The following is a 24,602-nucleotide window of genomic DNA, read 5'->3' on the forward strand; positions in this document are numbered from 1 at the left end:
CTCCAGAGAGGGGTAGCCATTGATATGCTACAGGCTGGATCAACGTCAACTGCAGTGGTGAGGCAGTTTGAATGTTATATGTCTACCATCACCAGATTGGTCGCAAGGCATAAACAGATAGGCAATGACCGAGACCGGCCCGATGTTACTTCAGCCCAGGACCGTTACAACCGTGACACATCAGCCTGACGACAGCGATCAGCAGCACAGACAGCTGCAGCCATTCCAGGCCCACGTCATGCCGTGTCAGCCGAGACAGTTCGTCGTCTTAGAGCGGCAGGAATCAGATATGGCCTTACTGACTCGACGTCTCCGCCTACGTCTGCGTTGGCGACGTCACGAGTGGCAACAAGTTGTCTTCTCAGACGCATCAAGGTTCAACATTTCGCAAGCCGATGGCGGCATCAGAGTGTCGAGACGACGTTATGAGCGTTAAGCTAACTTCTGTGACTAACAGGCCGACCGATGCGGAGGAGGAAGCATCATGGTGTCACAGGGACCCTCTACACGTGTTCCGTCAGCTTTTGACTGCTGTCGTGTACCGGGATTTTGTTCTGCGGAATCACGTCAAGCCTCTCTTCCTGGGTCATCCTCAACTCCAGGTCTTTCAGCAGGGCAACGCTCGTCCCCATACAGCATAGGTCGCTATGCACTTCCTCAGAGTGAATAACATTCTTGTGATGTCCTCTCCGTCTTTGTCACCGGACATGGCGCCAAGTGAGCATGTCTGGGACGAGATGGGGAGACGTCTTCAGGCAGCTACATAAACTTCAAGACCTGGAAACATCTTTGGTACTGGAATCGAACGGGATTCCTCAAGCCTTCTTCCAAATACTTGTCGACTCAAAGAGACGGCGACGCGGGGCCTTTATCGCAGCTACTGGAGGCCACACACGTTATTGATGGACACGACTGACACTTGTCATTCTTCTGGTTGGGGGTACACTGTTTTCGGGGGGATATCTCAATAAACACGGATGGTTGTCATCAAACAATCAACGCCTATTTGTTATCAAATGTTTTCTCTGTTATCATTTTTTAATATTATCTACATATGTTTTATGCTCTTAACATTATCCGCATTTTATGTACAACTTGCGTTGCTTTTGCGGGTGAGTATATGACAAGATGACAGCATTCATTGACATAATAACTTTTCTAGTTAGTATTTTCTTACAGCTTTATATATTTCATCGACATACCACGATAGGTCCTTATGACTGGACAAATATATCTTAAAAGTATACTTGTACAATTTAGACCATTTACTCTGATAAGCAATTGGTAAGTACACGCAAGTCCATGTTATAACAGAGCTTGACATCTAAACACAAAGGAATTCGTCTGCAGCTGAAGGAGAATTCCACAGTTCACATACACGATTACATTATTCCAGCGACCGGTTTCAAATAATGGTTACGTGTTCTGAATTTTCAGATTGAGATTACATATTTTAAAGAGCGTCATACGACTCTTGATCAGAAGTTGTTCCATCAAGGTTACAACATTCAAGGCCTCAGGAAAGCCTACAAAACGTTTTATGGTAGACATGTGGAAGACATTTCCAAATTCGACGCATCAGTGACAAAAATGATGTCCGATGCAATCCCCTATTTGACTTGTACCATAATGTTCCCGTGTTTTTTTAGGTCAACATTTGACTTGCCTTTGCATGTGTTTGTGTCGGATGCCCTCGGCATCTTTTCGCGAACACCTGGTATCATTACTCTTTGATAGTGATTCATAAACACGTGCTTTCTATTGGATATGATACGGTTTTGTCGCTTTATATACCTTTTGTCAATAACAGATAGCTTTCAAATGTTGGCGTCTCTGTCAGATACAACTAATTGTAACCTCAACTGCTCAATTTCTCATTGCTTCTCCATTCTTGTATTGCTATAGTACCTCGCCTCCCTTGAAACTATGCGTTAGTCCATAGTTATTTAATATAGTTTTAATCCATACTAGCCAGATATTAATCACATCATAATAATTGAACGTAATGATAAGTCATTTGTGAAAAGAGCCGAGTAAGCTCGGGGTTATCTTATGTTTGCAAAAAATGCTTTACAACGTTTGACGAACTAGCCCTTTAAGGGTTAATATAAGCTGTCAGTGCAAGAGAATTCCAAGTCTAGATTATCCGCCGAAACAGTTCGATTCGGCAATCATCTCTTAGCTATCTGTTATGTGGCGCATAAGGCGGGCAACACCTTGACATCAAAATCCAAATCAGGTAATATGTAACTGCAACTTGATGACATGATGACAGTGTTTACAAAAATCAGCGTGCTGTCGACTACGACGGGGCAGAGCCTCTGAGTCTTGCGATGGCTCGTTGATATTTTGTTTGCACTGTCGAGTTTCAATCATGTAACTGTTTTCTCCAATGGTGGACGACAATTCTCCTGAGTGACATGTGCACATTCGCATTAAATCTTTCTGGCACATCCGCATTAAAGCTAATTCATTATTTCAAAATATTTGACATAGAGGTGCTCGATTTTTATGATTTGGTGTTCATTTAATAGCACGTATTAATTAAAACGGGTGTAATTAAAATGTTTTTATTTTCTCCTGACTTCGTTTGAAGTTGTTACATTGCATTGTGTGAGGGCGACGTCGTTATCGGCCAACTCCGCCTTCATTTTGCGAGTCATCAGTCAGCCTGGTAACCAAGTGCTGTGGTATTTCAGATACAACATATCAGGGCCTGTTTTCGAGTATGGCAATATTCACCATTTAAGCATACACGGAATTTATGCCGGCAATTGGATAATTGTTTCTTATCATGTACTATAATAACATGTGTGCTACAAGAATTCTTGGTGAAAACACACAGTGAAAACTAAATTTGAAATTACCTCTCACAACCGAAATCAAACTAACGTACGTTGAAGTAATCTGTTTTGGATAGTTTTACCAACCTCGAGGTAAAGGAATATAGCCAGAAGGAAGAGAATATATGGATCTCAACTTCTTTATTACCAGATGAAGGAGCAAGCATATAATCCGATAATCCGGAACGTTGAGTTCCTCAGAATAAAGAACTTGACATCAATATATTCTCTTTCTTATGTGCATCACTTCTCAATGCATTTCAAAGACCTATAATCAGAAGGTTTGAATTTTTGTGCTTAAACATGAACCTGTACATGAATACTTTTTATTTTAATTTATTTATATTTTTTATGCTGGTTTTATATCGCATCCAACTGAAGTAGAGTATGCTGACCCATGGCGAAGCCGTTCTTGTTCTATCCCCTTAATGGCGAGCGTAAGGCAGGGTGTTACGGAGCTGTGCTCCGATGATCAGGGATGTCATTGAAGTTTCGGATCCCGGAGAGGACTATATCTCCTAGACATCCGGGTAGAACAATAGTCTGCTGCGCTTAGTCAAAGTGTTTCTTAACCTGGGAAAAACACGAAAATCTAAGTACTATATCCAGATGCAAGTATCAAAATAAAGCGCTGAACCTTAGCCGTCCTCCGGTATCACTAACGATTTACTATCAACTATGTACAATTATTGAGGAGGCAAACACGATCTTATATCCTATGAAAATATCTGTACCTCCATAGGAATTTCGCGCTACAGCGTACAAGTAAAGCCAAAAAACATTTTCAACACATGCAGCAAGCATATAAGGGATTACAAACATCAAGTCAATACATGGTCAGAGTGTGCCATTAAATCACAAGAGAACGAAATAGTCGGGTCACTAATTCTCTAGCGAAGACTGCAAAAAATTGTTCGACGACGAAAACCATTTGACGAACCGTCACAGAAACAACGCGAGGGAGCGGTACGGTCACTAGACCGCGACACAGGGTAGTTTTTCGACCCAGTGATACCATCTTTTACCCGGATTTCACTTTTTCCCTCAATGACCCGTCCTTTATGACGATTGTTAATATCCATCAGTAGATATGTGTGTATCTCATATCACTAGAACCATGTTGTGATAAAATAACATAGTTATGTAAAAGAGGTATTAATATACTAGATGATATATTTTTTGTGTCATTGGTCTCTCTGTAATACATAGGGAATGAACGCTAACAAATGTTTGGCATATGCTTTGATTTCCCAAATACGTCAGAGTGAGTGAGTGAGTATGGTTTTACGCCGCTTTTAGAAATATTCCAGCAATATCACGGCGGGGGACACCAGAAATGGGCTTCACATATTGTACCCATGTCGGGAATCGCCCCAAATACTTCAGAAGTGGAAGTGCTACGGTTAACATAATACCTACTTTTTATTCACATGCACTTTGTACTCATTAAAAAGACACAAAGGCAGTCTGTTGATAATTGGTTAAAACATTGTCGGTTATAAATAGGATGCAAAACATCGAACAATTTCATATCAATATAATGTCCCTCCTATCCCGCTTCACACAACATAACATTTGTTTGTTTCTTGTTTAACGCCGCACTCAGCAATAAACCAGCTTTTTGACGGCGGGCTGTAAATAATTGAGAGTCTGGACCAGACAATCCAGTGGTTGACATCATAAGCATCGATGCGGATGGAATACGATGACATGCATCAACCAAGTCAGCGAGCCTGACAGCCCTATTGCCTCTAACGTTAGACGCTTCTTACGACAAGCATAGTCGCCTTTCACGATATGGGTTGCTGAAGACCCCGAGTCGTCACGGGCCACACAACATAAAGACTCCTGAGGGACAGCAAATGTGGCCGACGTTATTGTAATAACCCACGCATGGTTTCATTTCAACCCTGGGTTGTGATACACCAAGTAGGACACGGTTGACGTCAGGCTATCCAGGTGTACATAAAAGGCCCTAGCACAAGTTCATACACCATTAACATATAGCGGGGCAGTACCACGAACTCGAGGGTACATGCAGATTCTACTCTCATGTTATCAAGTTAACGATTCATCATCACATCTTGTGGTCACCTGTGTGTTTGAGTGTGTTTGTTTTGTTGCAATTTCCTTTCACTACTTCTCAACTAGCGGACGGTGGTTTTCCAGAACGATGAACTTTGACGACGTGTTGAGGCAACTGGGGGAGTTTGGGACGTACCAGAAATGGCTGTATGTACTTCTGTCTCTCCCAGCAGTAGCGGGGTCTATTCAGGTTATACAGGCGGTTGTGTTTCTGTTTGCGGTTCCTGAACATCGGTAAGGATTTAAAGTTTTTATTTGATGTATTTCGAATCCAGATTCGCTCTGGTTATGTTTCTAAACATTACCCGTGCTTGTTGGTTTCATCTAATTGGAAAACATTTAAGACCTGCGCCAAATCAGGCTGAAACGCCATGGTATAACCGAATCACTGTTCAAAACAAACTTTAAGTTAAATCAAACTCACTTCATGACTAATTTTACCATTACAAAGTTGCAAATTTCTCAGAATGCCTATGTTTATGACATCTGTAGGAATATAGATTTGTAGAGGAACTGATGTGAAATGGTTTTCATTGCTATCGATTATCTGTGGTTAAATAGTGGGTGAGTGAGTGAGTATGTTTTTACGCTGCTTTTAGCAATATTCCAGCAATATCACGATGGGGGATACCAGTAATGGCGTGGTTAAATAACTGAATCTGGATCTTTTCAATTGAAAACTGTTAACAGAGTTCAATAGAGAGTTATGCTTAAGATATTAATATTTCTTCTCAAATGACAAGAGTATATGCCGAACCTTTGTCCATCTTATTATGGAAATTTCGTTTTCTTACGTATTACATTTTGCTCATCGATTATTAGTTTAAAATAATAATGTATGGTATTTCGGGACAAAAACTCCGTGGAGTACAACAGTTGCAAATATTAATTATGAAAAAATTAGTTATCTATGTTAATAATTCACAAAGTGTGACAGTCAGAATAGCGTCATTGGTACTGTAGTCATAGTTGCGTGATTTGTACTGGAGTTAGGGGGCACGGGTGGCCCAGTCGTCTAAGGCGCTGCGATTCTCTGTGCAGAGTTGCGTCCCTTGGGCACGCCAGAAACCTTTGATTGTGGGTTCGAATCCCGGCTCGACCCGATTATGTTTCTAGGTTTGTCAGCACCATATCCGTCCTCGTGTGTTTCACCGAAGTGGTAATCGTCTGAAACCTGCATTACTTCGGGCTTTCCTCACACATTAAGCTGACACGCCGCGAACTAACTGGAATACTGTTAGAAGCGGCGTTTAACCCAACTCACTCACTCCCTGTACTGGAAGTTAGATGTGCGTCATTGGTATTGAAGACCGAATAGCCTCATAGGTACTTTTGTCGGAGTCACGTCGTCGGTACTGCAGAATGACACTGACACACGGTAATTACTTTAAACTTGATTTAATTCTACGAATCCCAGAATTGAATGACGAGGTTGTCACGATTTCCATTTTGGAATATTTACACATCGATTTCAAGTAATCAGAACCTGATGATAATGTTTAGCGATAAATCTCAACAAACATGGGGAGTATCTACAACACATGACGACATATTAATCATGCTGATGTTCGTCCAAGTCAAGTATATATGGAATGGAACAACTTATAAACGCGAAGAGGGAATATAGATAGATATAACATTTTGATATCTTGAAAATGCTCATTCATCGTAAAGCAAACGGTTGACATTTCAAATAGATCTACCTTTGTTCATTGTTCATGTTGACAATTAGCAGAAACTACTCATCTTTAAATTAGGTAATATTTGTACAAACTACTGGAAGTCATGCAAAGTAATATCTGTAAACACACATTTCTTTATATGAAGTATCCGTATCCCACGATATTCTATGTCTCATACATTACTTTTTCTTGCAATCACATTTTATACAGTATACTACGGTTTTAACAAACTGAAAGGGACCACTAATTGTAGTTGGTTATAACCGTAGTTGGTTATAGGCATTACACAGCATATATACAGCAAATGGCCCGGACCTTGATAACCACACATTTCTTTTGTGTGAAGTGGAATTGCATTGAAATGACAGTCTAGGTCTCCCACAGTAAGATTTCTCGCAGTCAGGGTGTAGCTTACTTTATGTAAAGTTTAAGCCTCTCTTTCAAAAATCAAACTGGGACAAGAGTCAGTGGTATCCAAAGAATATTTGACACGATCTCATTTATGCCATGAACCACTCGACCATGACGGCGGATGAGTTAAAGCTTGCCTTGGGCCTTATAGTGTTCATAATAGTGTCAATAATTTTATAGAGACGGCGATATGCCCCGCGCACACGTTTTGCAACGTGTAAAGCCCACGCTCCGACGTAAAGACTTATTTATGATGAAAATAATCAAACGTTCTGCTACGATATGTTGACTTGTTCATTTACAAGGTGTTTCAGGAATTGACGTATAACTGTGTACAATAGTGCAACAAACAAACAAACATGGAATAAACCCTTAGGATATCTGGCTTTTAATTTTACGATACTTATTTTGCAGATATTTTCTTTGCTAAGAATATACAAATAAAAATTGTCATTAATTCTGAGATTTGAAATCTTACCAAACTGAAAACAATCCACTTAAAACGCATAATTATCTGTAACTCGAAATGAATGACAAGAAAACGATTTTGGCAGTACATGTTTCCACAAGAAGAAAAGACTAGGTACCAAGCTATGCATGTACTCTGTTATACTACTACTACTACTACTACTACTACTACTACTACTACTACTACTACTACTACTACTACTTCTTCTTCTTCTTCTGCGGCACAAGTGCTTACAATTATTATTACACCTGACAATGGTCCCTGAGGAGAATATAATCCAATCTGGGTATTTTTTGGCGGAAGATGGTTTATAGTCATATGCCATTCTTTTTCTGTGAGCCCTTGATTTGATCAAATCAGCCCTCGTATGACGCGGGAGGAGATCGAACATCCGACATCCCGCTTTTCGGGCAGATTCTCCATCAAATGTCCAATTAATATGCTTATAAATACGATTTGTCCTCTCTCTGTTTTCAAACACTTTATTAAGTTAAAGGGGGCGGTCGGGAAGCCTAGTGGTTAAAGCGTTCGCTCGTCACGCCGAAGACCCGTGTTCGATTCCCGACATGGGTACAATGTGTGAAGCCCATTTGTGGTGTCCCCCGCCGTGATATTGCTGGAATATTGCTAAAAGCGGCGTAAAACCATACTCACTCACTCACTCTTAAGTTAAAGATATATAGTATATTTATACCCACATGTAAAATTACAAAGGCAACACAATATTATGCAGCGGGGCTTTTGAAAAAAGATGGGATAGGCTCGGTCTATCAGTCAGTTCCAAGATCTTGTAGATCTTTTAGGTTGCAATATCCACAACCTTGGCACAAGAGACGACTTCGGGTATTCGTACCGAGAACTCTTATTAAAACAGAACAGCAGAAACTAGTTTCTTCACTACTCACCAATAGGTTTAGTTTAACGCCGCTTTGCACTGTGTATTTCAGTTATGTCATGGCGTGTCAGCTTAATGTGGGAGGAAATCCTGAAGCTATCCAGGTCTGAGACGTTTCCCACTTTGGTGAAACCCACGACACCGGTATGGTGTTGACAAACCAAGAAAATATAATTATTCAATGGAGCAATCGAACCCACGATCATAGTTTTCTAAGACACCATATTACACTTTTCCTTTCTCCTTGTCCCCTACATACTTAATCAAGACACAACACCATTAACATGGGAATACGCTGTGTGATATACGGCCGATTTATTTGGGTATCGTAAAAGACAAAGATATTCATTTCTACACATTTGTATATACATGGTCAGCAATCTGCTATGAATATTTATATTTTGCTGAAGCGTAAAACGTAAAACCAGATATACAAACCTATATAAGAAAACATCTGGAACCGTGTTCCCTCACCGGATGCAGCAGCCAATACTGGAGGGTATAAAGTATAGTCATGATATGTATATGCAAATCCAAACAGAAATACTATTAATTCATGAACATATGTTACAAATTAATTTTATAATCTATTATATACAGTGCAACTCGCATAGTATATGCAGTATTATCAAAGCTCTTCAGCTAAGTCTATATGGTCTTATTTTGAAGATATGTGATATAAGGGCTCTGCAGCAGACGGATTTTCTGTTTTAACAGATGTACAAATTACACATAATTCATAAAGCAACGCTGTATTATAAAGGTCCGCCGGCCAAGCAATACCATTGCATCCAACAATGCAGACTTTCACAATAAAATAACGCTGTATTATAAAAGCTTGCCAGCCAAGCGATATCATTGCATCCAACAATGCACACTTTCACAATAAAGCAACGCTGTATTATAAAGGCCCGTCGGCCAAGCAACATCACTGCATCCAACAATGGACTTTCTCAATGTAGCAACGCTGTATTGTAAAGACTCGCCAGCCAAGCAATAGCAACACTTATAACAGTACACATTACCCCCAAATGTGCATTCCATTTCCACGATTATTTGCAACACATGAATTTTTACTATATACATGTACATCAAATAACTATAAGAAACAAGTGTGAGGCCGTGCATGCACAGTGAGCGAGAGAGAACAATTCAAAATTGTACCACCCCTTATATAGTCCCTTAATCACGCCACCTAGGGGCACGTAATCACCTTGACCGACATATCGCTAGGAGAAAATAATTTCAATCTTATTCATTCTTCAAACGACAGAAATATTATTTCGACTTGCAAGACAGGCCTTCCGTGCAATGGACCAATTTACACACGGTAAACATAAGAATTTACGACAATTTAACAAACATCACTCGTCCTCTTTTCTTGTGTTTTCGTTCCTATTACCATAAAGGTACCGAAAAACATAAATTGCTCTTCAGTGGCAGCTTAAATTAAAACGAAAAATGATTCCACTTATTGTCAACACAACCCCACCCACCTGACAGAGTTAAATGTCACAGTCTATGTATCTGATAGACAGGTAATTCAATGATAGATGATTGGAGATCACATCTACACTGTCTATTCAACAATACACACTTTCACAGCAGGTCTTGTGTATTCATCCTTGGGAGTTTTCACCCTTGGGAGTTTACACTCTCACAGTTCTCACTTCACTATCATCACCAGGCAGAATGTCAATTATTCTTCCCATTGCGCACTGACCTCTGGGTTTAGAGTCATCAACTATCAGAACAAGATCACCCACTGATATTCTGCCACCACCAACTCTCCAGCGATGCCTTACTGTCAAGTTAGGTAAGTACTCTCTCATCCATCGGCGAGTGAGATGATCTGCAAGGACATGGGCTTGGGGCCATCTTTTTCTGCTGCACAGCGCTTTGTCCTGGAACACATCAACTGGTTGGAAAGGGTGAGATCTGCCGAGCACAAAATGGTTCGGTGTCAAGGCTGTGAAGTCGTTTGTGTTTGCACTGCTGTAAGTCAAAGGTCGACTGTTCAGCATTGCTTCGACTTCAGTCAGATATGTGCGAAGCACAGATTCATGAACACAGGTTCCTTTCAAAATACAATTTAAGGCTGTTTTTACATTGCTCACCAGTCGTTCCCATGCACCACCAAAGTGCGGGCTAAGCGGCGGATTAAAGTGCCACTGAAAACACATAGAAAGTCACTGATTTTGGCTTGTTTGAGATTGTGAAGGCACTGACGGAGTTCGTTGTCTGCTCCATGTAAGTTTGTACCATTATCGCTATACAAACGTTGAGGGTTTCCACGACGCCCGATAAAGTTTCTGAGAGCGAGAAGAAAATCATCTGTTTCAAATGAATCTGCAAGCTCAATGTGTACTGCCCTTACAGACAGACACGTAAACAAACATCCCCACCTTATCATTGTGCTTTGCTTGAACTTTACCAAAATCGGGCCGAAGTAGTCCACTCCAGTATGAGGAAATACTCCATCTGTAAGGCTTACACAACATGATGGAAGGTCTGCCATCTTGGGTGCAACTGGATTCACGGAACACTTTCTACACTCTTGACAACTTCTGACAGGACGCTTTGCTAACTTTCTTGCATGAAGAGACCAGAATTGCTATCTTACTGAAGCTATAATGTGTTCAGTACCACAGTGAGCATTTTCCTTGAGAGTTTTATTCATCAGTAGCAGTGTGACTGGGTGATAATGGGGAAGGTTGATACTTCGCTTCTCTCAGAATAGTAACTTTTCGAAGTCGTCCTCCCACTCTGGGATGTCGTCCATCATAGAATGGTGATAGTGTTATCAGAGATGAATTTGCAGATATTTCGTTTCCGTATTGAGCACAATAAATCTCATCTTGAAATGCATCCTTTTGTGCTTTTGAACCCAGGCAAGCAATGCTTCCTCACATTCACTCACTGTCAGACTTTCCTCTGTTACGAATTTGAGGTCAAGATACCTGAGTTTCGACGGAGAGTTTCTAGCAGCTCTGAGAACCCAAGCTGAAATGCGACACAATCTTAGCCATGAAGAATAGTCAGCTGGATTCAACAAATTTGAGATTTGTGGTTCAGTCAAATGTCTTTGATTCAGATTGATTTCAGATGATGCATTTCTAGTGGTCTTGAACCCACTTTTCTTCACTTCAAGATCACCACAGAGCATATCAATAGGGTTTAACAGTTTTGGCCATGTGTCGTCACTTTTCCATAAGAAGTCTGGACCCCGCAGCCATGGATGTGTTTCTGTGTCCTGTTTTGCCTGATGTTTGCGAGTACAGTGATCAGCCAGATTGATATCTGACATGACGCAATTGTTGAGGTTTTGTGGAATCATGGATCTCTGCTATCCTGTTAGGGACGAAAGGCTTGAATCGCTTGTTTGAATTGTTCAAATATTGTAACACTGTATTTGAATCAAAGACACGCGGGTCTTTGCGGCCAGGAATTAACAAGTAACTTTATCCTGGTCAGGGTAAGATTTGTAGCGCATGTATGCACATGCTCCAAAGCTTTTCTCGGAGGCATCCGCGAACAGATGAACTTCAATGAGACTGGATTGTGATGAAAAGCCCTGGTGATGCCTGCACAGGTCTTGAATTTCCTCCAGCCAGCCATTCCATCTGGATTAAAATTTCTAGTGGCAAGTTATCATCGCAATCAAGACCCCTAGCTTCCATAAGTCTTGTATGAGACACTTTGCGCAAACTGTGTATGGAGCCAAATACCCACAAGGATCAAAGATGGAGTTCACCATGCTTATCACACCTCTCTTTGTTTTGGCACTGTTGTGAATTCTCGGATCAAACATAAAAGTGTCCGAGACAATATTCCATTTTAGTCCAAGGGCTCTGATAGTGGCTATTTCGTTAAGATCAAGGTTCTTTGAGCTAACAGCTCTTTCACTTTCAGGGATTGATTTCATCCCAACTTCTGAATTCGAAATCCACTTCTGGAGGTGAAATCCACCCATTTTCATGAGGTATGTAATGTTTTGGATCAGCTGCACTGCAGTAGTTTTAGTCTCAACTGATTCCAAAAGATCATCAACATAGAAATCATTTAGGGCTGTATCAATCACTGACTGCTCAAATAGGTCAAATTGTCCTTAGCTGTGCGCTTCACAGTGTAGTTTGCACAAGAGGATGAGTCAGCTGTTCCAAACACATGTACTTTCATCCTGTACCCATCCGGAGGACCAGGAGTCTTGAGATCGGATTTCCATAGAAATATGAGTGCTTCAGAGTCCTCCTAAGGGATCCCCACTTGATGGTACATACCTTCTATATCAGCAGCTATCACAACTTCAAAAAGTCTGAATAGCTGGAGAATGCCAAACAAACTGTTGACGAGATCAGGACCAATCATTAACTTGTCATTCTGAGATGTGCCCAAGTATGAAGCCGCAGCGTCGCACACAACTCTCACCTTCCTTGGCTTATTCGGATTCGTCACACCATGATGGGGTAAGTACCACTTACGACATGATGAATTGTCAATTCTTGAGCCAGGAGTGTCTCTGCTTGATCCTTTGACATCTAGTCGTTGAGGGTTTTGTTATAAAGAACACCAAATTCAGAGTCTCTCACAATGCGAAAAGGTTAAGATTTTGAGTCTTCTTTGAGCTGCTTTCAACTTGTTTGGCAATGGTGATTCATCACGCCACAGCATGCCAATTTGATAGTGTCCTTCAATGAGTTGAGACGTTGTTTCAAGGATGTATTGTGCCTTTTCATCTTGAGTTGAATAGGGCTTTGTCCTGTGAAATCCCAAAAGATTCTGTTTTCCAGAAGTCTTCGAGCTGATTACTCAAATGTTGATCACGAGCAACTTTTAGGTTTATTCTAGCTTGAGTTTCATGATACAGTTCATCATCACTGTGGGCTATTCCCATGACTGTCCACCCCAGTAGGGTTTCCACTGCAACGGGTTGATTTTCAAATCCTCGGATGATGTCAAGTTGAAGGTGTGCTTCAGGGACATCAACACCAATCATGTTGACCTGGGTGGGCAATCAAAGGCATAAGTATCAACTGCCCAAGTTTTTTTCAATTGGATTTTCTGTGCATCAAGATCACTATCTGATTCAATGTCAAGTGATACCTTAAGAGAGTTTTCAGTTGAAACACTGTTGTATGTTTTTACCTTGAGCTTTCTTCTCTCTCCAAGGAGACCCAAATCGTTTACCAGATCCCTATGAATAAGGGTGACATCACTTTCTGAGTCTAACAAGGCAAAAGTCTAACAATCTGCAAATACACTTTTGCTCTGGATGACTGCAGTTTCTTATTATAAACGACCAGTGGCTCAGAAAAAAACATTGTGCAGTAGTGTGTGATTTTTCTTACCACAATGTTTAACATTTGAGAATTAAATTTATATTATTTCGAACGAAAGATATCTAATTTAATATCATATATTATATATGATTATATCTAATATTTAAAGTTATTTTCTATTGAATATGTTACTCAGTGGTACATATTCTAGTTCAATTATTGTAAAATAGAAGCAACAAAACCCTTTCCATATTCATAAGAAAAAGTCGATTGTACGATTCCTACTATATCATGAGCATGTGTTTATGAATCACTACCAAAAAGTGATTATATCGGGTATTCGCGAAAAGGTGAACGTATCCTGTCCCACCGGTGGTACCTGTCATACACACATGCAAAGGCAAGTCAATTGTTCACCCGAAAAACAATTATTTAACATAATAAAGTTGTTACACGTTGATCTTGCCCTTACACTCGTCATGTTATTTCCAATTACAGATGCGCCATTCCAGGATTTGCCAATGACACCTACGAAATTCAGAATCACTTCCACGAACAACTCGTAAACCGTTCCATTCCCATGACATCTGGTTACTATGGTGATGACAAGTATTCCCGCTGCCAACTGTATCTACAAACCAATACCTCCGATGTCTGGTCGTCTACAAGAAATGTCACAGGACCCTGTCATGCTTGGGTGTACGATCAATCACAGTTCATATCAACGATTTCAGAGACGGTATGTTGTAAGCAATAAGCGTGAGTGAGTGAGTGAGTGAGTGAGTGAGTGAGTGAGTGAGTTAATATTTAACGTCACATCGGCAATATTGCAGCCATATCGTGACGAGAGAAAATGTGACTTTAATAACATATATGTAAACTGTATAAAATTCTGTCGACGAAGGACAGTAAAACAACTAGATTATCACAGATGTAGATTGTAAAACTAGCATATCATAATGAAATTCATAACAATTCAGAACAGTACACAATAAAATGGGCTATAGATCACCAATAACCAAAGGTAGGTCACCATACTAGGTACCATGGGGACTTACGATACTTCTGCTACCTACATGGTAACCCAGCAGGATTTACACCATCCCTCTGGCTACTGGTGATTGTCGCCAAAATATTTAAAAACAACAAGAATTCTACGCTTAAAAACATGGAAAATGAAAAATACTTTGAATGAAATGGGACTTACATACCTTCTCAGGGGGACAATTATTTTACGTTACTTCAACCCCCTTTGAAGGTACAGCCACCAACAATCTCAGTTATTAGTTCATTATACCAAATTAAAATCACATATTTTTTAACAATACATATCAAAATTTGTCAATCAATTCTATTTCTTTTAAAAATCCAAGAATTAAACGAGGGCTTACAGTAAAAAGATCCTTTATGGATGAAACCTTGAAATAATTTTCCCTTGTGATGGAAAAATCGATACAGTCAAGGTAAGCAATAAGCAAAACGTAACCCATGACAAACATTTTAATACATATGATATCGATTTTATGTGGCATTTTGTCACGAATCAATGTTAAGAAGTGTTAAAGGATATCTTTTGTGACTGCCTAGAAATGTGTACAGATCCATGGTTGTTTCATTCGTACGACGAATGTAATTATTTAGATAGATCCTATGAATCTGTTTGAACTGTATTCTTTTCAGATGGATTTTGTCTGCGAGAAAAAGTCCTACGCGAGTCATGCCAAGATGCTCGGTATGTTTGGACATTTGGTTGGAGCTCTGATTAATGGTCCAATGTCAGACATGTGAGTAGCCATGCCAGAATTCATTAGACAGGAGATAGGGAGACAGGGAGTAAATGCATGTTATTTGACATGTTATTTGATTAATGGTCCAATGTCAGACATGTGAGTAGCCCTGCCAGAATTCATTAGACAGTAGATAGGGAGACAGGGAGTGAATGCATGTTATTTGACATGTTATTTGATTAATGGTCCAATGTCAGACATGTGAGTAGCCCTGCCAGAATACATTAGACAGGAGATAGGGAGACAGGGAGTGAATGCATGTTATTTGACATGTTATTTGATTAATGGTCCAATGTCAGACATGTGAGTAGCCATGCCAGAATTCATTAGACAGGAGATAGGGAGATAGGGAGTGAATGCATGTTATTTGACATGTTATTTGATTAATGGTCCAATGTCAGACATGTGAGTAGCCATGCCAGAATACATTAGACAGGAGATAGGGGGACAGGGAGTGAATGCATGTTATTTGACATGTTATTTGATTAATGGTCCATTGTCAGACATGTGAGTAGCCCTGCCAGAATACATTAGACAGGAGATAGTGAGATAGGGAGTGAATGCATGTTATTTGACATGTTATTTGATTAATGGTCCATTGTCAGACATGTGAGTAGCCCTGCCAGAATACATTAGACAGGAGATAGTGAGATAGGGAGTGAATGCATGTTATTTGACATGTTATTTGATTAATGGTCCAATGTCAGACATGTGAGTAGCCATGCCAGAATGCATTAGACAGGAGATAGGGAGATAGGGAGTGAATGCATGTTATTTGACATGTTATTTGATTAATGGTCCAATGTCAGACATGTGAGTAGCCATGCCAGAATACATTAGACAGGAGATATGGAGACAGGGAGTAAATGCATGTTATTTGACATGTTATTTGATTAATGGTCCAATGTCAGACATGTGAGTAGCCATGCCAGAATGCATTAGACAGGAGATAGGGAGACAGGGAGTGAATGCATGTTATTTGACATGTTATTTGATTAATGGTCCATTGTCAGACATGTGAGTAGCCATGCCAGAATACATTAGACAGGAGATAGTGAGATAGGGAGTGAATGCATGTTATTTGACATGTTATTTGATTAATGGTCCAATGTCAGACATGTGAGTAGCCCTGCCAGAATAAATTAGACAGGAGATAGGGAGACAGGGAGTGAATGCATGTTATTTGACATGTTATTTGATTAATGGTCCAATGTCAGACATGTGAGTAGCCATGCCAGAATGCATTAGACAGGAGATAGGGAGATAGGGAGTGAATGCATGTTATTTGACACCACAGTCAGCACTATATCAGTCTCATGACGGCGATATCGTCGAATCTGGACACCAAAACTGTGAAACTGTGAAAGCATGACTACAGATTGATTGATTGATCGATTGATTGCTTGATTGAGTGTGATTGCTTGCTTGCTTGATTGATTGTTTATTTTTGCTTTTACGCTGCTTTTAGTAATACTCCAGCAACATCACAACGGAGAACACAAACGCCAAGATGCTCAGTATGTTTGGGCAGTTCGTTGGCGCTCTGATTAATCCCTTGTCAAACATGTGAGTAGCCTTGACAGACTACGTTAGACGGGAGAGATGGAGTGCAATAATGTTTGCAGCTGCAGTCAGCAGTATTTCAGCTACATTTGGGCGATATCGCCGAATCTGAACCAACCAAAACAGTGATTGAAAGCATTACTAATGATGTATTCCATCGAATGAGTGAGGAAGTAAGTTAGTTAGTATGGTTTTACCTTGCACCGAGCAATATCACGACGGGGGACACAAGAAATGGGCTTTACACGTTGTACCTATGTCAAACCATAGAGGTTCGATTATCTGACAAGCCATGGATCCTGATCGGATGTTACAGGCATATACTGGGGGTATGTTCTGAACTGGGATCCCAACAAGATCGGGGATAGGGATTCCAGACTACAACAGACCCCTAAGCCAGTAATCAGCCGACTACAATTGACGATACTTTGTGCTTTTAAAATCGATCTTCACACATCATGACTACGTTTATGCCTGGGATATATTGTGAGTTCTGGATCTGTGGCAATTAGGCCATGAAATCATTGCAGCAGGATCACTCGGGGATTATATAAAACCTAACGCGGGACGCATTGAACCCTGTGTACCCTGCGTGGTCCTGCTACAACTTATATTGTATAGAATAACCAGCTCTGAATTACGGATTATCTGTTTCTTGTGAAAGAACAGGTCAAATAATCCGTCCTCAAAGCTGAGTTATTAGACTCAGGGTTAGAAAGACGACAGCGCGTTAACCAGAAGCTGGTATCTAAGTAAATTCTTCCACCTCAATTGGCTTGTGAAGTTGAGATATGCAAAATATTAATATCTAAACACAGTTATCGGAACCCAATTATAATAATTATCCTTGCTTGACAACGGTATAAGGATCTATACCAAAGTGTCACCTTGATAGTAAAATAAAGAAGTTGTTGTCCATAAATTGTGTCTATTTCTTCATCAACTTCATTCTAAGACATGCCTATCAATCAATTCAGGGTTTCTTATTGTTTTTTACGGCAAACTGTTCGAATTATTCGATAAATTGATAGAGGTCATATCCATTAAGCATTTTCAATATGCAACATATTGATATCCAAAGTGTGTTATTGGAGTGAGGGAGTGAGTTGGGTTTAACGCTGCTTTTAACAGTTATATCACGTCGTGTCAGCTTAATGTGGGAGGAAAGCCTAAAGTGATGCAGGTATCAGACGTTTACCACTTCGGTGAAACCCACGAGCACGGGTATGGTGCTGACAAATCTAGAAACATAAACGCGACGAACCGGGATTCGAACCCACAATCATAGGTTTCTGGTGTGCCCAAGGGACGCAACTCTGTACAGCGAATCACAGCGCCTAAGACGACTGGGACAATCCCCTCCCCCCCCTCCCCCTCCCCCTGTGTTATTGGAGCCCAATCGTGATGGTTTTCGCATTTTATTATTGGTAACCCGTTCAGCTCTTCGATGAAGTCATAGTGCAATTGTGATTACATTTAAAGGACTGAAAGCCGTTTGGGAGAATAATGTGTGTTAACATCTTGTGTTTTCTGCAGGTTTGGAAGAAGGCCAGTTATAATCTGCAACATGTTCATCATGGTGTTGCTCAGCATCTGTCTGGTGTGGTCCAGCTCAGCCCCTGTGGCCCTCTTCCTTGATTTCGTCATCCACACCTGCACTCTTGGCCAATATCTCGTGTGCTTCGTTTTTGGTAAGGCAATAGATTGTTTTATCTCTTATAGATCCACGGTTTTTATCAGCTACGATGATCAGAAATATTATTTGCCCAACAGGTGATTTTGATCATTCAATATTCCCTCGGGGATTATGTGTGTAAGCATAAGCGGCAGAGGTGGTATTGTACTCTGATAGCATGGATCATCGTTGACGATTTCAGTCACTCGTTTGCTTTTTCCAGACTAGTTATACTTTGTAATAAAGCTTGAATTTCATTGTCTACGATGTTTATCAAAATTATTCACTCACTTTATTTGAGAAGTCAACTCGTGTGACGCAAACCAGATATCGTGAGACCAGTGGTGTATTGAGGACGCTAGTTGTATTTTACCTATCCAGTGTATAACCAACAATAAATTCTAACCATTTATCTCACAAACAGGCATGGAGTTAGTCGGTCCCTCTAAGCGTATGTGGGCAGGTGTTGCCATGAACCTCTTCTGGAGTGCGGGGAACATGGTAACAGCTCTCACGGCCTATCTCTTCAGGGACTGGAAGACTCGACAGCTGATTGTCAGTGTCCCTGCAGTTGTCTTTGCTTACCTGTAGTAGGTATATTTATTGTCAATCTGATGTATTGTGTTCATGAAAAAAGATTACAATTGTACCATTTGCAAATACTTGTTAAACCGAAAATATGAGGACACGGCAGATTTGTTATTTTAAATGTTGTATTAAAATACAAACAACGATTTGAAAGAAAGCGACAAAACGCTTCCTCACCATAATCATAAGAAATCTGTGCCACAAGCTGATTCCATTGTACGATTTCAACTCCAAATCGTACGCATGTGTTTATGAGTCACTATTAAATAGTGATGCCAGGCATTCTCCACAAGGTGAGCGTATCCAGTCCCATAAACACATACAAGTAAGTTAATTGTTCACCTGAAAAACACACATGATAATATATGATACAAGTCATAATAGGGAATTGCATCAGACATAATTTTTGTTCAATGAAGAGTCAAATTTGGAATTGTCCTCCAAATGTCTACCATAAACGGTTTTTGAAGCTTCACAAAAGAGTTGAATGTTGTAAACGTGATGTAACAGACTTTGAGCAAGAATCGTAGGATGCTTTGAAAGATGCATCGGAATTTGATGTTTTAGTTTGTATGCATGATTTCTGAAGAAAGTATACTTTCTTATTCATTCAGTTTGATGTTTTCCCGTGAGCTGTAATCTCTGCTTACTGCTTCATTTATGACTTTATATTGTGATATCATAGAGCTAATGATATTATACATTGCATTAAAGTATTATTCATATAAATATTTGTTTTGTAGCATGAATATGTGCTTCAGTATATCTTCCTAGGGTTGACAGGAAACCCATGTCCATTTATTTATGATAACAAGAATTATATTTAACCATTATACAGTTTTATCCCAGAGTCCCCAAGATGGCTTCTCAAACATGGAAAAATGGAAGAGGCTAAAAGGATAATAGCAAATATTGCGAAGAAAAACAAAGTGAAAATAGATCCAAATATTCTTGATGAGGTCGATATTAAAAAGGAAGAGGTAAAGCAAGAACCATTCTGGAATCTTTTGAAGTCTTCAGTGATGATGCGTCGAATGATTATCATCTGCTATAATTGGTATGCGTTTGGTCTGATCTCAGGTGTACAATATGTGACAACTAGTTTCCGTAGACACACACTAACAGATTCACTCGAGTCAGTCATTTACAGTAACAATGTTTGTAACAGATGCAGGTGTTGATCCTGAATGTCACTTCGTATCAATTAACTGTTTGAATAGTAGTTTTTAAAACATCTTCTTGTGAAGTTTCTTGAAAATATTAACATTGGCATACGTTGCTCTCGGTGTGTGCAAGTCGACGAAGACGCTTTTAAATTTGTACTTATGTCCCAATGACCTAGTAATTTTCCTCTCTTACAAGTGATTCTAGCGAGAAATATGACAATTGTCTTTATAAAAATTCCTTCCCTTCCTGTCAATTCACCATCTTTTAATGACTCTCCAGGTTTGCAGTTGGAATGGGTTTCTACGGCCTCAGCATGAACGTGTCCAACCTCTCTGGTAGCATCTACCTCAACTTCTTCTTGTTCATCACAGTAGAGGCTGTTGCATACATTTCCTGTTTTGTCGTAATGGATCGTATTGGCCGCAAGTTGCTGCTATGTATATCGCTGTCGCTAACAGGAGCAGCATGCATTCTTCCTTTGGTTCCAGTACTAGTTTCAGATAAACGTAAGTGTTAATATCAGAAAACACCATTGTACTTGAATAAAATCTAATGTTTCATTTCCAGAATTCACACATATGCATGCTTATGACAGGTGATTGTTTAAATTAGGGCATTGCAGTAAAAAGTTAAAATATCGAATAGCATTATTACAGATTGTCTTTGCTTCTTTCTGCCTAACTAAATCTAATGTGTCATTTCTAGAATTAACACATACAAAAACATATCTGTACCACGTCTGATTACATAACCTGGCCGCGTCCTATAAAAGGATGTTAAAAATGGTACTTGTTTCCCAGCGTTCGGCAATAAGGGGAGAAAGTAACGACTGGCCGGCTCAGGGTCAGTATAATGAGTTTCAGCGGGGTATCCATGTTCAGTGGGCAAACTCAATAAAAGAGGCAATAAGTACAAACCGCACTCTATCAAAAGCCACACATACATGTGCATACCCGTCGCTGTGTAAGTGAAATATCCTTGAACGCGATGCTGAACACAATTTCACCTCACCTATTACAGGTAACATGAAAATTGCTTAAATTGTTCACAGGCTTATTTAATTTGTATGTGTTGCATGTAGAAATGTCATTATGTTCATTTCACAATTAAACTAATGTTGATGAAATCAAATTCTTTTTAATTAAATAAAATAAGAAAGGTGAAGATGGAAAAAGAGAGATGCAATCATGTAAGAATACACATTCCGTTTTGCCTCTTGCAAAGAATCCTTTCATTCAACGAACAAACTGTCTCTCTGTCCATCAGCTGAGAAATGGGCCATCAACATCCTCGCCATTATAGGAAACACGTGTGCGTCTGCTGCCATGTGTGCCGTCTACACCTTCACAGCGGAACTCTTGCCGACCACATCAAGGACATTTGGCATGTCAATGAGTTCCATTTGCTGTAGAGTTGGAAGTCTACTTTCGCCCTATATTGTTGACTTGGTGAGCTTTACGAAATCCTTTTGATTGTATGCAATTTATATTTTAGTCGTTCGCTAAACTCATCGCGACTTCTTAATGGGTAAGAATGATGAAATGGAATGTTGTCAATATTTAACGTGACGCACCTTCGATGACGATAGGTTTTACTATAGTGAATAAGTTGGGTTTAACGCCGCTTTTAACAGTATTCCAGTTATATCGCGGCGTGTCAGCTTAATGTGGGAGGAAAGCCCGAAGTGATGCAGGTCTCAGACGTTTACCATTTCGGTGAAACCCACGAGCAGGGGTATGGTGCTGACAGACCTATTAACATAATCTGGGCGAACCGGGATTCGAACCCACAATCATAGGTTTCTGGCGTGCCAAGGGACGCAACTCTGCACAGCGAATCGCGGCGCCTTAGACGACTGGGCCACCCGAGCCCCCGGTTTTACTATAGCCGTGGCTGAGACATTGAGCAAATACCGTCGAACAATACGTGCAGTAGAACTAGGGTTGTAGACAACCGTATGACATGAACGTCCTGAGTGGCCTTTGTCATTTGTTCACATAAGCAGTAAATATAACAATGTGCCAAGCTTTATTCTAAACTAATGCCATCACTTTCTACCGAGTTGTCAACATATGATTTAAAGCATTCACACTAATTTCCACATTTCAGACCATGTACATATCAGGACGTTTCGGACAAATTCTTCCCATGCTGATATTCGGGGGAATCACCATCTTGGCGGCCTTTCTGGCTCTGCTTCTCCCGGAAACGCTGAACAAGAAGCTACCGGAAACCATCAAGGAAGCTGAGATGCTCGGGACGTAAGTACATATAGTATTAATAACTATCACATCAGTCCCAGCATGAATTCACCCATGTGATTGGCTTACGCCCAGTGGCTGATCCAATCTCAGGTACGGGAAGTCTGTTCGCTGTTTAATTCCAGTCTACTCTCCATATTTGTCTCAAACTTTCAGTAGCATGACTGTGATTCATTTCACGTTTCAGCCTAATCTTATTGCATATTCAGTCCAAGTTCCCATACCCGTGCTCGTGGGTTTTGACCGAAGTGGTAAACGTCCGAGACCTGCATCATTTCGGGCTTTCCTCCAACATTAAGCTGACACGCCGCAATATAAATGGAACCCTATTTAAAGCGTCGCTAAACCCAACTCACTCACGCACTCTCGTTCAGTGTTTCATTCATCTGGACAAATATTTTAAAACCTTGGCTTTGGAGTTGATCCGTGCAAGCAAGCATATCTGCATCCCCCAGTATGCCACTGATATAAATTGCAAAACACAACTCTACCCTTATTACATTCCATACATTCAGCTGCAAGTGTCACTGGGACCTTTATATAGAAACATGTTTATCTTTGCATTTCAATGTGCAACCACGACGGGATTGTTTATAAAATGAAGTGAATATGTACAAGAACAGCTGTGAAACGCCCAATTCTTTGCTTACAGGAATGCGTACGACGAAGAGGTTACAGATGCATCGCCTGTTGAGCTGATTCCACTTGAACCTGAGTCAGGGGAAAGAACGGGCGAAGCTGAAAATGATAACGACACAAGAGAAAAAGATGCCATTTTCTAAAGATAGCCGGCTTGTGTGAAATCAATACAGACACGTATCCAGAACAATTCATTATCACAAACTTGTATCATTGTGAATGCCGTTCCCTTGAATTTAGATAGAGATTCAGATACAGATAGAGATTCAGATCAGATACAAAAATCAAATGTTTCCATATTTGTCACATAGTTTTCATGAATACTTTTAAGCATATGATATATAGAACAGATTGTATATACAGCATTGCATGACACACAAGTGATTTAAACAGTTCAGAACTTAACAATCTAATTTAGAGACGGATGCTTCATAAGATAACAAATCCAAGAAACAAGAAATGGTTATTCGATGGTGATGGAATTTGGACATTATGTTTGCAGTGTTTCGGTGACTGTTTTCAGCCTGGTTAAGTTTTGATAACTTTTGTAATTTTATTGTTCCAGTAAATTACGTTTATAACGAACACGCTTATAACGAACTGACGGACATAACGAACTCACTTTTTGGTCCCGACTATTTGCTTTAGTTACGTTGTATATATGCATATAACGAACTACGGCTTAAACGAACTATAATTGGTGGTCCTACGGAGTTCGTTATGACCGTAGTTTACCGTAATGCCAATGTTCAACGGCTTTGCAACTTATCAGTGCATTACCCAAACCTATGCTGGTCGAAAGGGGAAACCGCCATTGCATAGCTAGAATATTGCCGAACTTTTCAAACATCAAACAAAGATAGAATAACATTTGTTTAAGATTGTTTTGAATATTAAGTCGTCCATGACATTGAGCTTGTTGTTACGAACTCACACTTTGTATGTATAAAATGTTTTACAATAACGTCATTTGTGTATTTTTGCTTTATTGTTTTATTGTTATCTGTACAACGTCTAACAGCATGCAGGTAATCCACGTATTTGACAAATGAGTACATCTCTACAATTTAACACGGGTTGGTGCTCAGAAATCGAGAATGATTATCAAGGTGAATCTCGTTCGGAGCGACGATCATAGGAACCGGGTGCGAGAGAGAGAGAGAGAGAGAGAGAGAGAGAGAGAGAGAGAGAGAGAGAGAGAGAGAGAGAGAGAGAGAGAGAGAGAGAGAGAGAGAGAGAGAGAGAGAGAGAGAGAGAG

General features: G+C 40.1%; 1 protein-coding gene across 1 annotated transcript; it reads left to right on the forward strand.

The window, feature by feature from the left end:
* Positions 1-4,878: 4,878 nt before the first annotated feature.
* Positions 4,879-23,487, forward strand: LOC139475952 (organic cation transporter protein-like). The gene is made up of 10 exons (XM_071259161.1): positions 4,879-5,162; positions 14,163-14,403; positions 15,345-15,448; positions 18,551-18,705; positions 19,114-19,279; positions 20,116-20,334; positions 20,724-20,950; positions 21,711-21,892; positions 22,554-22,705; positions 23,358-23,487. The coding sequence occupies exons 1-10, from the start codon at positions 4,879-4,881 to the stop codon at positions 23,485-23,487; spliced, it is 1,860 nt and encodes a 619-aa protein (XP_071115262.1).
* The last annotated feature ends 1,115 nt before the right edge of the window (positions 23,488-24,602 follow it).

Source organism: Haliotis cracherodii, unplaced genomic scaffold, assembly GCF_022045235.1.
Source record: "Haliotis cracherodii isolate W230 unplaced genomic scaffold, xgHalCrac1.p SCAF_3, whole genome shotgun sequence".
NCBI lineage: Eukaryota > Metazoa > Mollusca > Gastropoda > Lepetellida > Haliotidae > Haliotis > Haliotis cracherodii.